Source organism: Colias eurytheme, chromosome 29 (assembly GCF_061535395.1).
Source record: "Colias eurytheme isolate Ceu_HAF_F1 chromosome 29, ilColEury1 Martin Lab GWU primary, whole genome shotgun sequence".
Lineage (NCBI taxonomy): Eukaryota > Metazoa > Arthropoda > Insecta > Lepidoptera > Pieridae > Colias > Colias eurytheme.
The window spans coordinates 6473841-6487641 of NC_143008.1; the positions used below are offsets into that span (position 1 = coordinate 6473841).

The window sequence follows — 13801 nt, forward strand, 5'->3', positions numbered from 1 at the left end:
AAAATATTGTTTGTTACTCGGAAAAAATGTTGCTTAATTTTATGGTAAACAAACTTCATACCTATATCGTGATCGAATTTTTTCTCTTCTTTATAAATTTATATTTATAAAGCATTTGAATGCCATAAAACCAAAATATCAATTTCAACAAAAAGGTCGTGTTCCATCGTCACAATATTGTTCATTGAAAAGTGTTTCATATTGGTTTAGATGGTTGTTAATCATCTCAATAGATGGCGCACGGTGTGTCCCATAGACACATAAAACTGAAAGAATAGAATAAATCGATTGTTCTGGCGGTCACGAGTGGCTGAATTGGTCAGGCATCCGCCCCGGATTGGCGCGAAAGGATGCGGGTTCGAGTCCCGCCTCGTGATCGAATTATTTCTCTTCTTTATAAATTTAAACTTCATATAGTTTTTGAGTTGAATTATAAAAAAACGAAGAAAATAAACACAATGTAAATAATTTCTTCCTTTATTAAATCAATTCAAATTACATATTAAGTATATTGATTGTAGTGTTTAAATCATGTTTCTTAATGCTTTTCTGTCCAGTTTTGTCCCGGCTCCTCTGGGTAACTTCTCCACAAATCGGATACCTCCCGACATTGTTACAGATGGCATCTACAAATAATAACTATCGACTATATAGTTCAGGATCCATCGCCCACTTTTGCACTTGATTACTATCAAGCTAATTTTCCGTGAGTAGCTTTATTTTGATGAGACGCCCAATAATTTCCTCGATTTACGAAAGTTGAGAACCATCAAAACATTTTATCCTTGTTACCTCTGTAAGCTACCACAATCGAGAGTTTCGTACAGGAAATTATTGAGCGTCTCATCAAAATAAAGCTACTCACGGAAAATGAGCTTGATAGTAATCAAGTGCAATTATAATAATAGTTTAAAAAAACTAAAAAACACGCTTTTTATAGAAAACCGAACTAAAAAATAGAAAATTTTTATCAAATTAGTGTATTGTCATCGGTCCTCAATAAATCTACAAAGTTTGAACGAAATCTGACCGTTTATACTAATACAAAGCGTGTAAAAATGGGCGATGGATCCTGAACTAATAGTTTTGTTAGTTTAATAAACATTGTTCATTTCTCTCATATAGAAGAAATTAAATTAATGCAAGAAACCATTGAGATAATATTACTACGTATGGAGGAGACACCACGAACAAAATCTGTGCGCCATTTTTTTGCTGTAACTAAGTTTTAAAAATTATTATCTAGTTAGTTACTTAACGATGAAAGTTATTCCTTTGCACTTTTCCGTATTATTTGTATTATTTGTGCAATATCGTAACACACACGAAGGCATGTTTGATGCGTTTCACTTTAAAACCATTAAAAAATACCGCTCAACATACGTCACATGACGTATGTTGAGTGGAACATAAGTGATGTAGGCGGTGTCGTCTCCATATTAATATTATCTCAATGCAAGAAACAAACATGTGGCTTCGAGGGATTATTTCAAAATTTTAGTAAAATGTATAACAAAGACTTGATGAGGAAGGTTTTTTAAGGTAATATTCTACTGAAAGGACACTTACAATCAGTTGGTAGTAATTCCATTGTAATTATTTCAAGAATGTACAAAAATAAATATGTAGATATAACATTACAAATAACTAGTGGTCACTAGTTATTTATAAAACATATTTAGTATCCTATGTCCTTCTCCTGGCTCTAAACTACCCTGCCAATTTTCAGCTAAATTGGTTCAGCCGTTCTTGATTTATAAGTGGAGTAACTAACACGACTTTTTTTATATATTTTAATGTATATGGATAAACCCCTTCAAAAGGCAAAATAATAAAAAGAATATGGCCACTGGCTCCCCAACTCGCCGAACGAAACACCAGTATGTATTCGCATGCTACTTTTTACCTCCGATCTTACGAGTATATTTATAGGTACCTACGCCTACCCCGGATCAAGCTGGGATGGTAATTATCCAAGTATACTCCCTCATGAAAAACTTACTAATTTAGTAGGTATTTATACTTACTTTAGAACTCAAGTACTCAGCAACTTGTTTTTCATTTATTTCGCAATTCGTTTGTCGAACTATAAATGCTATAGGGGCTTCGCTAAAGGGTAGAGATGTGACACCAACATCTCGTATGGATGGATGTTTTAGTAACACATTCTCTATTTCTGATGGTGATAGCTGTAAGTATGAATATATAGATAATTAATTCAATATTATTACGTACCTACATAGTTGAGCAGTTGTTTCATGCCTCAGTCAAAAATTTTAGGTTAAAAATATAATATACGTAGTTAGGTATGTACATTTTTTTTGAAGTGAATCTTTTTTGGATGCGTTTGAGACGTCAGTCATGGTAATACCGTCACGTCATGGAGTAAGGCCGAAGGCGACAATTTTGGTATCTATGAATTTTGCTAAAAAGTTTCACTTCTGACACGTGTGCTCCGCACACACGCTCTTTTATGTATCCAATTACTACTTAAAAATAATAAAAAAATAGGATGGTCATGAAATTATTCTATTGTCACCGATCTAATCCTCCTTGAAAAGTATATAAAATTTGAATTAAATCTGTCCGTTTTAAGTGAGTCAAAATCGAGTCTTTGTTTTTTATATATTTTACTGCGTCGCCCATACGCACCAGCAATGCCGGGGATATTGTCAGTGCGTTGCCGGCCTTGTAAGGTAGGAAAAAAGGAGTCGGTTACATACAAACATACAGGTGAAGCTAATTAAAGCGTGTTTAAAAACTTTTGCGACTAACCGAACATCCTTTATACTTGATCATCTCCTTAATCCTGTCCACTATGTAGAAATGCTTGTCATCATCATAGTACCCCACATCACCGGATTTGTAGAACCCTTCATCATCCAAATAAGCGCGTTCTTCATCACCGATGTAGCCTATAAGTATTAAAAATTTAGAAAAGCTCTTACAGAATAGAATATTATACAGGGTGTCCCACTATTGGTATACTAAGCGCGAAGGGACTAAAAGTTTTGCATACACTGACCACGTAAAAATACTTAAACAACAAAATTACGCCAAAAAATTTTTGCTTAATTTTTCCTTGAAATCCATGTTTTCCTCTCTAGCTTCGCGCAGCCAGCTTCCGCTTCGTTTAATGTAGGCATTTTGTCTATGAAAACATAATCTTAAACGATACCTCACGTGCGGGTGTCAAAGTTGAGCGGATTGCTTGTTATGGATGTACACATAGAGTTTTAAGAATTTATCTATTTGTCAAAAAATTCGTTTGGAATTTTATAACTATTTTTAACGTACTCAGCGTATGCAAAACTATAATCTCCTTGGGGCTTAGAATACCGTTGCTGGGACAGCCTGTCACAATGTGTCGTTTCCATACTCCTCCGAAACGGCAATTCAAATCGGACCAGTAGTTGCTGAGATAAGCGCGTTCAAACAAACAAACTCTTCAGCTTTATAATATTAAAAGTATAGATAACTCACCAGACATTAAAGATAAGGACTTGAAGCGTATTTCTCCATGTTTGTACGGACCTACGGGTTGCTGTGTCTCGAGGTCAACCACCTGAAATGACAAACTCAAATCCATACTCAAACTTTCAGTAGAGAAAATTTATTTGACTGACCGGTTGGCTTGGTTGGTAGTGGCCCTGCCTTCCAAGCTAGGGGCTCGATTCCCACCCGGGGCAAATATTTGTGTGATGAACATAGATGTTTGCTGTGTGTCTGGGTGTTAATTATCTATATACATATTTAGTTAAGTATTTACTTATAAATATTATATATGTAGGTATGTTTATCAGCCATCTGGTTTCCATAACACAAGCAAAAAGCTTAGTATGGGACCAGATTGTGCCGTGTGTGAAAATTGTCCTGAAATATTTATTTATTTATATCTTTCAATCAAACTCAAGTTAGATACCTTAAAAACTGTCCCCGCGCAGGCAACACCAACACTGCCTAGTTTATTTTTCTCAGTGTCGCCATCCTCTTTGACGATACAGCCCACCTCTGTCAGACCATATATTTGGGTCAACTTTTTCAAACTCTTGAATCTATATTGAAATAAAATATTATATATTTTATATAGGTATTAATGACTAGATTGCATTTTGAACGAAAGAAAGAAACATTTTTTTTAACAAAGGCCAAACTCAAACTCAAACATTTATCTACACATTAGACTTTTTCTAGAAGTATTAAATGGGTCTTTTTGGTTTACACTAAAATCCTGTATACTCACACTTTTAAATTACCATAAACGTACGTAGAACGTAACGAGTAAATAAACATATTTGATGTGATTTCCTCTTATGTCTTATGAGCACATATGTCAGAAGTGAAACTTCTTTGGCAAGATTCCAAGATACCACTTACTTAAACTACTTACTCTATTACGTGACGGTATTGCCATGACGCGACCTTGAAATTTTACTCTCAACCCGCTGAAAGAAGTTTCACTTCAAAAACTGTTCCGTAAATCAAACAAAATCCGTTCCGTAGTTTTAAAGATCGAAGCATACATACAGTAGTCAGAAGCGGGAAGCGACTTCGCTTTATGATTAAACTAGCTTACCGCCCGCGGCTTCGCCCGCTTTGTCTAAAACCTAATAAATGATATACTAACACCTTCCTCTTGAATCACTGTATCTATTAAAAAAAATTGGTTGTTTGTAAAGTAGGTTTACGATCGAGATGTTTACGTGATAACGTCTTATTGGTGGCAGCGCTCGAGATGAGACGGGAGATCGGTCCGTCTCTCTCTCGTTATACCTACCTGCGATCGCGCTCGTGAGGTTTTGGTGTGACACAAGTTTCTGAACATGTCACCCGACTAAAACGATTTTAAAAACGTTATCACGTTAAAAATCGCATCAAAATCCGACAGAGAAAGCGACTTTGTTTTATACTATGTAGTGATACTACTTACTTATCTTTCGCACTAGCTAATAGTTCAGAACTGATAGGCATGCTCGTACAGAACATAACTTGTAGAGAAGAAACATCGTATTTATGCAATTCTGGGTATTTGATGAGATCCGTAATAGTTGTTGGCACTATTTGTATGTTATCTACCTGAAAATTGAAATGGGGGGGGGGGGGAAATATAGTCTCTAAAAAGAATTAACAGTTAAAAAAGTGTCGAGAACACGTGTCAGAAGTGAAACTTCTTTGGCAAGATTCAAAGATACCAAAATCATCGCCTGAATCCATGACATGACGGTATTTCCATGACCTTGAAATTTTACTCTCAACGCGCCTAAAGTTTCACTTTAAAAATATGCTTTATCAGTCCAACTATAATATACTATCCAACGGTGAAAGTTTTTTTTTAATCGGTCCAATAGTTCCTGAGATTAGCGCGTTCAAACATACAAACAAATCTTGCAGGTTTACATTTCTACATAAATAGAGAAGAGAAGTACAGATTAACAGTTTAACAAAACCTCCTTTGAAGAAGTAGGTTCATTTCAATTTTATAACCTTACCTTATATTTTTCAATGGCTTCCAAATAATCTTTCGTGTCGTTTTTCAAAGTGAACACGATTGTATATCCCCAAGAGAGAGAAGCCAGGGTATGGTACAGACCAAAGCTGTAGTACCATTCCCGTGTGGACAGCATAGTATAATGTTCGTTATCTCTGGAAGTTATTATTTATTAAGATAGAGAAGATGGTTTATCCTAAAGTCCTAAAGTCGTTTTTCATGAAGTACCTAGTATAAAGGAAAAACAAAAACTAAAGTAAAATTAATATTAATGGAAATGGTATTTCTCCTAAAGTCAATAGTCCTAAAGTCATTTTTCCTAAAGTAGTAGGTACGCAAGAAATGCAAAAACCAAAGTAAAATGGATGGTTTTTAAATTTTAATCCTTAGTGTTATGGCATAAAATACAATTTAGATAAATATGAAACACTAGCGGTCCGCCCCGGCTTCGCCCGTGGTACATGTTTACGTTTTCTCTACATAAAAACCATCCTCGTACTTCAAGGAATATAATAAAAAAAGAATTATCGAAATCGGTTCAGCCGTTCTCGAGTTATGCGCTTACCAACACATTATGCGATTCATTTTTATATATAAGAAGATGGGTGGCCTAACTAGTAGGGTTTTGATCCTGCCTTCATTTTATCTGTATAGGTACTTTAAAAATAAATAAAGATAGATCTTTTAGCTTATACAGCACATGCCACAAAGCTTTTATAATACCTACCTTGGATCATACAAAACATTTCTATTAGTCATCATAAAACTTCTATGCGTATATTTAGCAGCTTTTGGCATCCCACTCGTGCCTGACGAGAACTGTATTATAGCTATCTCTTTCCAACCTTCAACTGGAGTCGGTTCGAAGTTTTCTATTGGTGCGTGCTCTGTGAGGAACTGTTTAAAACTCATAGGTCCTATGTGCTCATCTGTGTATACGATTATGTGCTTTATGTAAGTTGCTGAGCGTAATGTTGCCTGGTGCTTTTCGTATGCATCTTTTGATAGGAATAGTACTTTTGGTTTTGTTACGTTCAGACGGTAGAGAATTTGTTCTGGAATTAATAATTGGTGATAGAATTCATCAACTATACAGGGTGTCCCACCTTCGGTATACTAAGCTCAAAGGAGGTAATAGTTTTGCATACGCTTTGCACGTAAAAATACTTATAAAAATCCAGACGCATTCTTTTTTCAAGTAGATAGATGAATTCTTAAAACTCTATGTGTACACTGTACACTCCTAACATGCAAACCGCCCAATTTTGCCAGCCGCAACCGCCGTTATGTTTTCATAGACTGAGACAAAATTCTAACATTAGCGAAGCGGTATATGCCGGCTATCTAGAGAATCTAGAGAAGAAAACATGGATTTTAAGGAAAAATTTAGAAAATAATTTTTGACTTGTGTTGTTTAAGTATTTTTTACGTGATCAGAGTATGCAAAACAACAAGTCCCTTCGCGCTTAGTATACCGATAGTGGGACACCCTGTATAAACATTAAATGATGTGATACATAAGATAAATAATTTTTTACTTATTTTGTTATTTTTGCTCTTTTTTTGTAAGTACATTTTTTATAGGTAACTAGTTAAGTAAGGTAACGGCACCAGTGGTGGACAAGCATCCAGTAATGGACAAAATAAATATTAAATTTAAATATTAAGGCCAAAATTAACGTTATATAATTTGGCAATACTTAAAATAAAAGTTTGGTTCATAAGCTATCAGAATACGACACTTCATCTTATTCGACCAAAATGTTTGAAGATGGCAGAACGTTATGTTTAGTTGCTGCGACTCGTTTCGAAGAAATCCATTTGTATAAATGTCAGCAAAATTTGATATTACTTTTATTTATAGTAGTTAAGTGTACGAAATATTACACGATTTAGTATCATGATAGGTTATGTTGTTTAAATAAAATTCTTCAGTGTCCATAACTGGATTTAATTCTATGGATATATCCATTTATGGACATATGTCGAAAATAAACTTTTTTTAAAGTTATTATTTACATGCGCTTCTCTGTATTGTCTTTTCTTTCTGATTAATAATATACCTATCACGACCATTTCAAACAAAGGGTTCCAATATTGTACAACAATTGTCCATGACTGGATTTGCTTTGGTTCCTATAATGGACATTGATATTTTTTGTTAAAATTACACTAATGGGTCCAACAACATAATATCTATCTAAACATGAAGAATATATTTTAGAACAATGGGTCATTATGTGCTGTGCGACTCGTTCTCGGCTTCATTCTCTATCATTGCGTAGAGAAGTCGCATACTTATGCGTATTGTAACGCATCTATCATAGAGAGTTCTCTGATGAACTGTTTGGATCGCTGTCTGCTGCTAAATTCCACCACCATATAGCATACATGCTTAAATTTCATCCACACAATCTTGACAACAGTTTAAAAAAAGCTTTTTGCCTCGTGCTACAATTTGGAATCCATTGTAGCACGAGGGTGCTACAATTTGGAATCCATATCGATGGACCGATCAGATTAAGGCTGCTGGCGGATTCAGATTGGCGATTCACTTCACGAGTGTAGCGGAATGCCAGGAAACAGAGAGATATGGTGGAACATCGTGAAGCGGGTAACATCTACCCCCCCCCCCCCCCCCAAACCTAATGTTGACCACGTTCGCTCTGACTAGAGTGATATAACGAAGAAGAATAAGTCCCAAAATGGATGGAATGGCAGTACTGTTTTAGTTATATTTTTCATCCCTGACTTATTGAGAAAAAAAAACAATATTGGTGTTTCTTAACGGACATAACTCGTATTTAACGATGCATTTGTCCAATTTTTGCCTAGAAAATGGAAATTAAAACTGTTTTAAATATTATAAGTATGCAAAATAATTATTAAGTACTATTTTTCATAAATGCATCCCCGATTTATTGTATTCCAATCATCATTTTCAAGATTCTATTGCTAACTATAAGTCTTCTCCAAGTGTAAATAACTAGAGAAACAACATTAGGTACAGTCCATAAATGGGTGTTCATAACTGGATGTTGTCCAAAACTGGGTGTCCATCATTAGATTTTTCACTGTCCAACACTGGTGCAAAAAAGTGGTTTTTTAATTTATAAATAACTTCTTTATTTATGCATTGTAATCTTTTTTCTAACATTGGTTACGTTAAACTAACATTGAACTAAAGGTATAATTAAACAATATCCAATAAAGTTAAAAAACCTACGAGACATTTGCAGAAAACTTCAATTTTTTCCTTAATCTGTACAAGACTGGTGCCGTTACGTTATGTATATTTAATATTTTTCATACAAACGTATTATTTTATCTTTTAGTAGCTTTACCATCAATAACACCATTATCAGCGGCTGAGAAAGTCGCGCCCGTGCACAGTATCCCCACGACCGTCGGCATGAACTCCGTCCGCTTTTCGCAGCAAATGCTGACCACGTCCCCCACGCTGACATTGAGACGTTTCAGCGAGAGAGCTATGTTGACTGACAACTGGGCTACTTCTTTGTAGGTCATTTTTTGGTTTGTGTCTGCATCTATCTGAAATTGTGTTTTATATTATTATAAATATTAACTAGCTGCGCTTCGTGGTTTCACCCCCATGGCTCCGCTCCTGTTGGTCCTAACTCCTAACGTGATGATATATAGCCTTCCTATCTAACACTGAAAGAATTTTTAAAATCGGAGCAGTAGTTCCTGAGATTAGTGCGTTCAAACAAACTCTTCAGCTCTATAATATTATTGTTTTTTTAATGAAATTTAAATTTGATATTTTCTTTTATCTTTATTATCTTTTATAGCATTGACATGTTTTATCTATACTATCTATACTAATATTATAAAGAGGAAAGGTTTGTATGTATAACATAAACTACTGGACCGATTTTGATGAAATTTGGCACAGACAATCTTTAGACCCTGAGAATGAACATAGGCTACCTTTTATTGCGAAATATGTACCACGGGCGAAGCCGGGGCGGACCGCTAGTAAATATATATTTTGAAAGAATAGAAAAATTACCGGTAAGGCAGAAGATGCGGGTAGGAACCCGCCTCGTGATGGAATTTTTATGTTTTTTTTTAATTCATTCTTTGTTATTTTATCAAATTATTTTTATAACTAGCGGTCCGCCCCGGCTTCGCCCGTGGTACATATTTACGTTTTCTTTACATAAAAACCATCCTCGTACTTCAAGGAATATAATAAAAAAAGAATTATCGAAATCGGTTCAGCCGTTCTCGAGTTATGCGCTTACCAACACATTTTGCGATTCATTTTTATATATAAGATTATTACTTATTCTCTTTCAAGTGTCTCAAATTTAAGGTACACTTTAGGTATACCGCCTCCTTGGTACAGTGGTTGACGCATGTGCGTAGAACCGAGGGGTCCTGGGTTCGATTCCCGGTGGAGACTAAGAAGAAAATGTCTCGGTCTGGCAGGACACAGAAGCCTGATCACCTGCTTGTCCCTAAAAAAAATATATCAGTGAAACTGATTATTGATACAAAAATGCATCTGCCCCTTACCCCACTAGGGGGGACACACTTCACGTTTTTTAGGTATAATATGTATAACTAGCTATCCACCCGCGGCTTCGCTCGCGTTTTCAAAGAAAAACCCGCATATTTCCCGTTCCCGTGGGATTTCCGGGATAAAACATACCCTATGTGTTAATCCAAGTTACTCTCTATATGTGTGCTTAATTTCATTGTAATCCGTTCACTAGTATTTGCGTGAAAGAGTAACAAACACATCCTCACATACTTTCGCATTTATAATATTAGTAGGAAACTCCGTAACTCCCACGGGAACAGGATCTACGCGAGTTTTCTTTTGATTACGCGGGCGAAGCCGCTGGCGGAAAGCTAGTGTTAATTAATAAATTGACTTACCAATGCAATATTGTCGCCAAATTTGATGCACATCTGCAGCAAATATTTGCCAAAATGCAGATCTGCTGGTATATTTGCATCATCAGCTCCATAAATATGCAATGGGTTCCTCAACATTGTATGGAAGAAGCTTCTAGTGTTTTCGAGAACGTATGAAAAGTTTTCTATACTACGAGTTGTAGAAAAGGTAACGTTGTATGAAGGTTGATAAAAATGTATGAAAAAAAGTTGTTAATTGAATTGTATGGAAGGAAAGTATTTCGAATAATCGATAGTTTTATGAAAGAAAATAGGTACAGTTTATATTTGGCGTGATTGTAATAAAATTATTTATATGAAATTTGTATGAAAAGGTTATTTTTGATTTTATGAAGTATATTAAATACAATAATTGGAGAAAGTTGTATGGATGAAAGACAACAAACACTACACTGTTATCCAGGTAATTTTAAAATAGCTTAATTACAAACAAATGGTTGTTTATCGGAATTGGGTTTCTTATTTATAGTTTTTCGATTATCAAAGTTTATAGGATTCCGTAGTCATAGGGTGAAACGACACTCAATTACTAAGGGCGGCCGTACACGGACCGCTTCAAGCAGTTGAGACCGACGGCTTGAAGCCGCGACCGCGCGGTGAAATATAGACATTCATTCACTGCCGTACACGCTGCTCGAGCCGTCGCGACCGCTTCAAGCGGTGCGCGGTTTGTAGCGACAGCTCGAGCAGTCAACGACCGACTGCCCGAGCAGTCCGTGTACGTCACTCAGCCGTTAACTGCTCGAGCTGCCCGTGTACGGCCGTACACGGGCAGCTCGAGCAGTCGCGACCACTTTACTGTCACCAGGCTATATTTCATGAAGCGTGATAGTTGAAATTTTCAGAGATGATTCATGACAAAATTTCAGTATTTCTATTACAAATATTAACAAATCGTATTTCTTCAGTATTTCTATTACAAATATTAACAAATCGAATTGCATGGGCGAACAATTTTTGCATTTGCTCTATAGCTTATGTGTACTGAACCCTTAGTGTTACGAGTGCGACTTGCACTTGACTGGTTTGTATTATTGCATGACTAGCCTCTCGCCGCGGTTACACCCGAGTTTACTTGAAAGTCAACAATTATTTTTGTTTTATACTAGCGGTCCGCCCCGGCTTCGCCCGTGGTACATGTTTACGTTTTGTCTACATAAAAACCATCCTCGTACTTCAAGGAATATAATAAAAAAAGAATTATCGAAATCGGTTCAGCCGTTCTCGAGTTATGCGCTTACCAACACATTTTGCGATTCATTTTTATATATAAGATAATACACATAGTAGATACATAGTATAGAAAATAATCCAAAAATATTGATGCTAAATAATTTTAATACCTACATATATTTAAACTACCTACATTTAATTTAAATTTTCTATTGACTATGTATTTCAAGGTGCTTTCACTACAAAAAAAATCGGTTAAGTTTGTTTTAAATTTATACATCAATAAACAACTTTATGAAAAAACTTTCGAGTTTTATGAATAAATGAAATTTATTCAACTAACAGACACACAAGATTGTTTTATGGATATAGAAAACTTCGTCAGTTTATATATTATGTTAGATATATGTGTATTTGTTCGCCGTTTAATTTACAAAACCGGTTTTAGGTACTGATAAGACAAAATTTCAGAACCCATGAAGCATGCTCGTGTAAATAATAAGTATTTATTTTGTAAAAAAAATTAAGGGTTCCGAACCACGAAATAAAAATGGGACCCTGAAAGATTACTTTGTTGTCCATCTGTCTTTATGTCAATACCATTTTTCTTCTGAACGCGTGGGGGTATCAAGCTAAAATTTATATTGAACTAGCTTACCGCCCGCTTTGTCTAAAACCTAATAAATTATATACTAAAACCTTCCTCTTGAATCACTCGTTCTATTACAAAAAAATGCATCAAAATCCGTTGCGTAGTTTCAAAGATTTAAGCATACATAGGGACATGGGACAGAGAAAGCGACTTTGTTTTATACTATGTAGTGATACTCAAGACTACGGTCCGTTGAAGCTGTTAAAAATCAATTTTATAAGCCAACGCAATCAATAGATACAGTCCTTCTAGCTACAAACTAACGCACATCATTCGCAATGGAATAAAAGCCTACACTCTACAGGGTTGAGGGTACTAATTCCCGTGAACACAGAATTTTGTATTGTAATTGTTTATAACCGAATCTTCTTTTTTGGAAGTCGGTTAAAAAATCTCACTTTGGGAATCGAACCCAGGACCTTTTAAGTTAATTAGTAGCAGATGAAACATTAAATTATTAAATAACTTAAGTACTTTTTATTTACTCTTGTTAGAGGTTAATATTAAAATTTATTTACAAAATATTACAGTCGTAAGCCTCCTTTTTGGAAGTCGGTTATCTCGCTCCGGGAATCGAACCCGGGACTTTAAGTTACTTAGTAGTTAGTATTTGGGAAAAATTAGTCCTAACTCCTAAGCCTCTTTTTTGGAAGTAGGATATCTCGCTCCGGGAATCGAACCCGGGACTTTAAGTTAATTAGTAGTTAGTATTTGGGGGTAAAATAAAACACACTTTAAATATAACTTATTTAATAAAAAGTTTTTACAAATGATAACGTGAAAAAATTTATTGCACTTTTGATAATCCAAAATTCTTGAACCTAATTCTTTAATAAAATTTATTTAATAATAATAACACGTGTCTTATATATAATATGTACAATAATGTATAAAAATGTATGTTTGTTTGTTCACAGTTGGGAACTACTGAACAATGATTGAAGATAATATATTTTGTACATAAATGTAAATAATGCCCTTTTAGAACGGCTAAGGCAACTGAAAATATCATAATTTTTTAACAAAAAAAAAAGTTCTGCCACATTTTCCATTTTGATAACATTTTTTATTTATTAAAAATATAGAAATAAATGAACAATTTCTACGAAAACGTCCATTGTATTAAAAAAAAAACATATTTTTAAAGAAAAATTCCTTTTTTAATTTTATTACGTACATTTTTTGTACAAAAAATACAATCGAAAACACAAGTTCTGTTTATTCTGTGTAATCTAATCTTTTTATTAAAATTCTCTATCTAAGAAATTGCATTACCAATACATATAATATTTAACAAAATAATAATATCATTTTGAGATGTCACGATAAATATTCATGCCTCTAATTCCAACTGAATTTTACATATTTATTCATAATAGTCACCAATTATATGTATATTAAGTTAATAGATGTAGATAGACTACTAGGGAAAGTGGCTAATTGGCCACATTTTACTTGTATTGGCACGTCTAAATGTGGCTAATTAGCCACGTTTACTTCAGTTGTCTCTTTTTCGCTCACGATAGTAGAATCATGCCATC

General features: G+C 34.7%; 1 protein-coding gene across 1 annotated transcript; it reads right to left on the reverse strand.

Moving 5' to 3' along the window:
- Nucleotides 1–461: 461 nt before the first annotated feature.
- Nucleotides 462–10524, reverse strand: LOC149896328 (luciferin 4-monooxygenase-like). The gene is made up of 10 exons (XM_090118272.1): nucleotides 10397–10524; nucleotides 8833–9040; nucleotides 6216–6543; nucleotides 5490–5643; nucleotides 4931–5076; nucleotides 3923–4055; nucleotides 3484–3565; nucleotides 2776–2915; nucleotides 2028–2189; nucleotides 462–626 (listed from the first exon to the last, which is right to left on the reverse strand). The coding sequence occupies exons 1-10, from the start codon at nucleotides 10511–10513 to the stop codon at nucleotides 525–527; spliced, it is 1572 nt and encodes a 523-aa protein (XP_089974398.1). The 5' UTR covers nucleotides 10514–10524; the 3' UTR covers nucleotides 462–524.
- Between the last annotated feature and the right edge of the window lie 3277 nt (nucleotides 10525–13801).

Bases quoted from the DNA above. Each gene is read 5' to 3' on its own strand.
- LOC149896328 (XM_090118272.1), bottom strand. From the start codon at position 10,513: ATGTTGAGGAACCCATTGCATATTTATGGAGCTGATGATGCAAATATA. The intron at 5,644-6,215 runs GTAGGTATTATA...AATAACTTCCAG, and splicing joins AATGTTTTGTATGATCCAAG to AGATAACGAACATTATACTA. The intron at 4,056-4,930 runs GTAAGTAGTATC...ATTTCAATATAG, and splicing joins TTAGCTAGTGCGAAAGATAA to ATTCAAGAGTTTGAAAAAGT.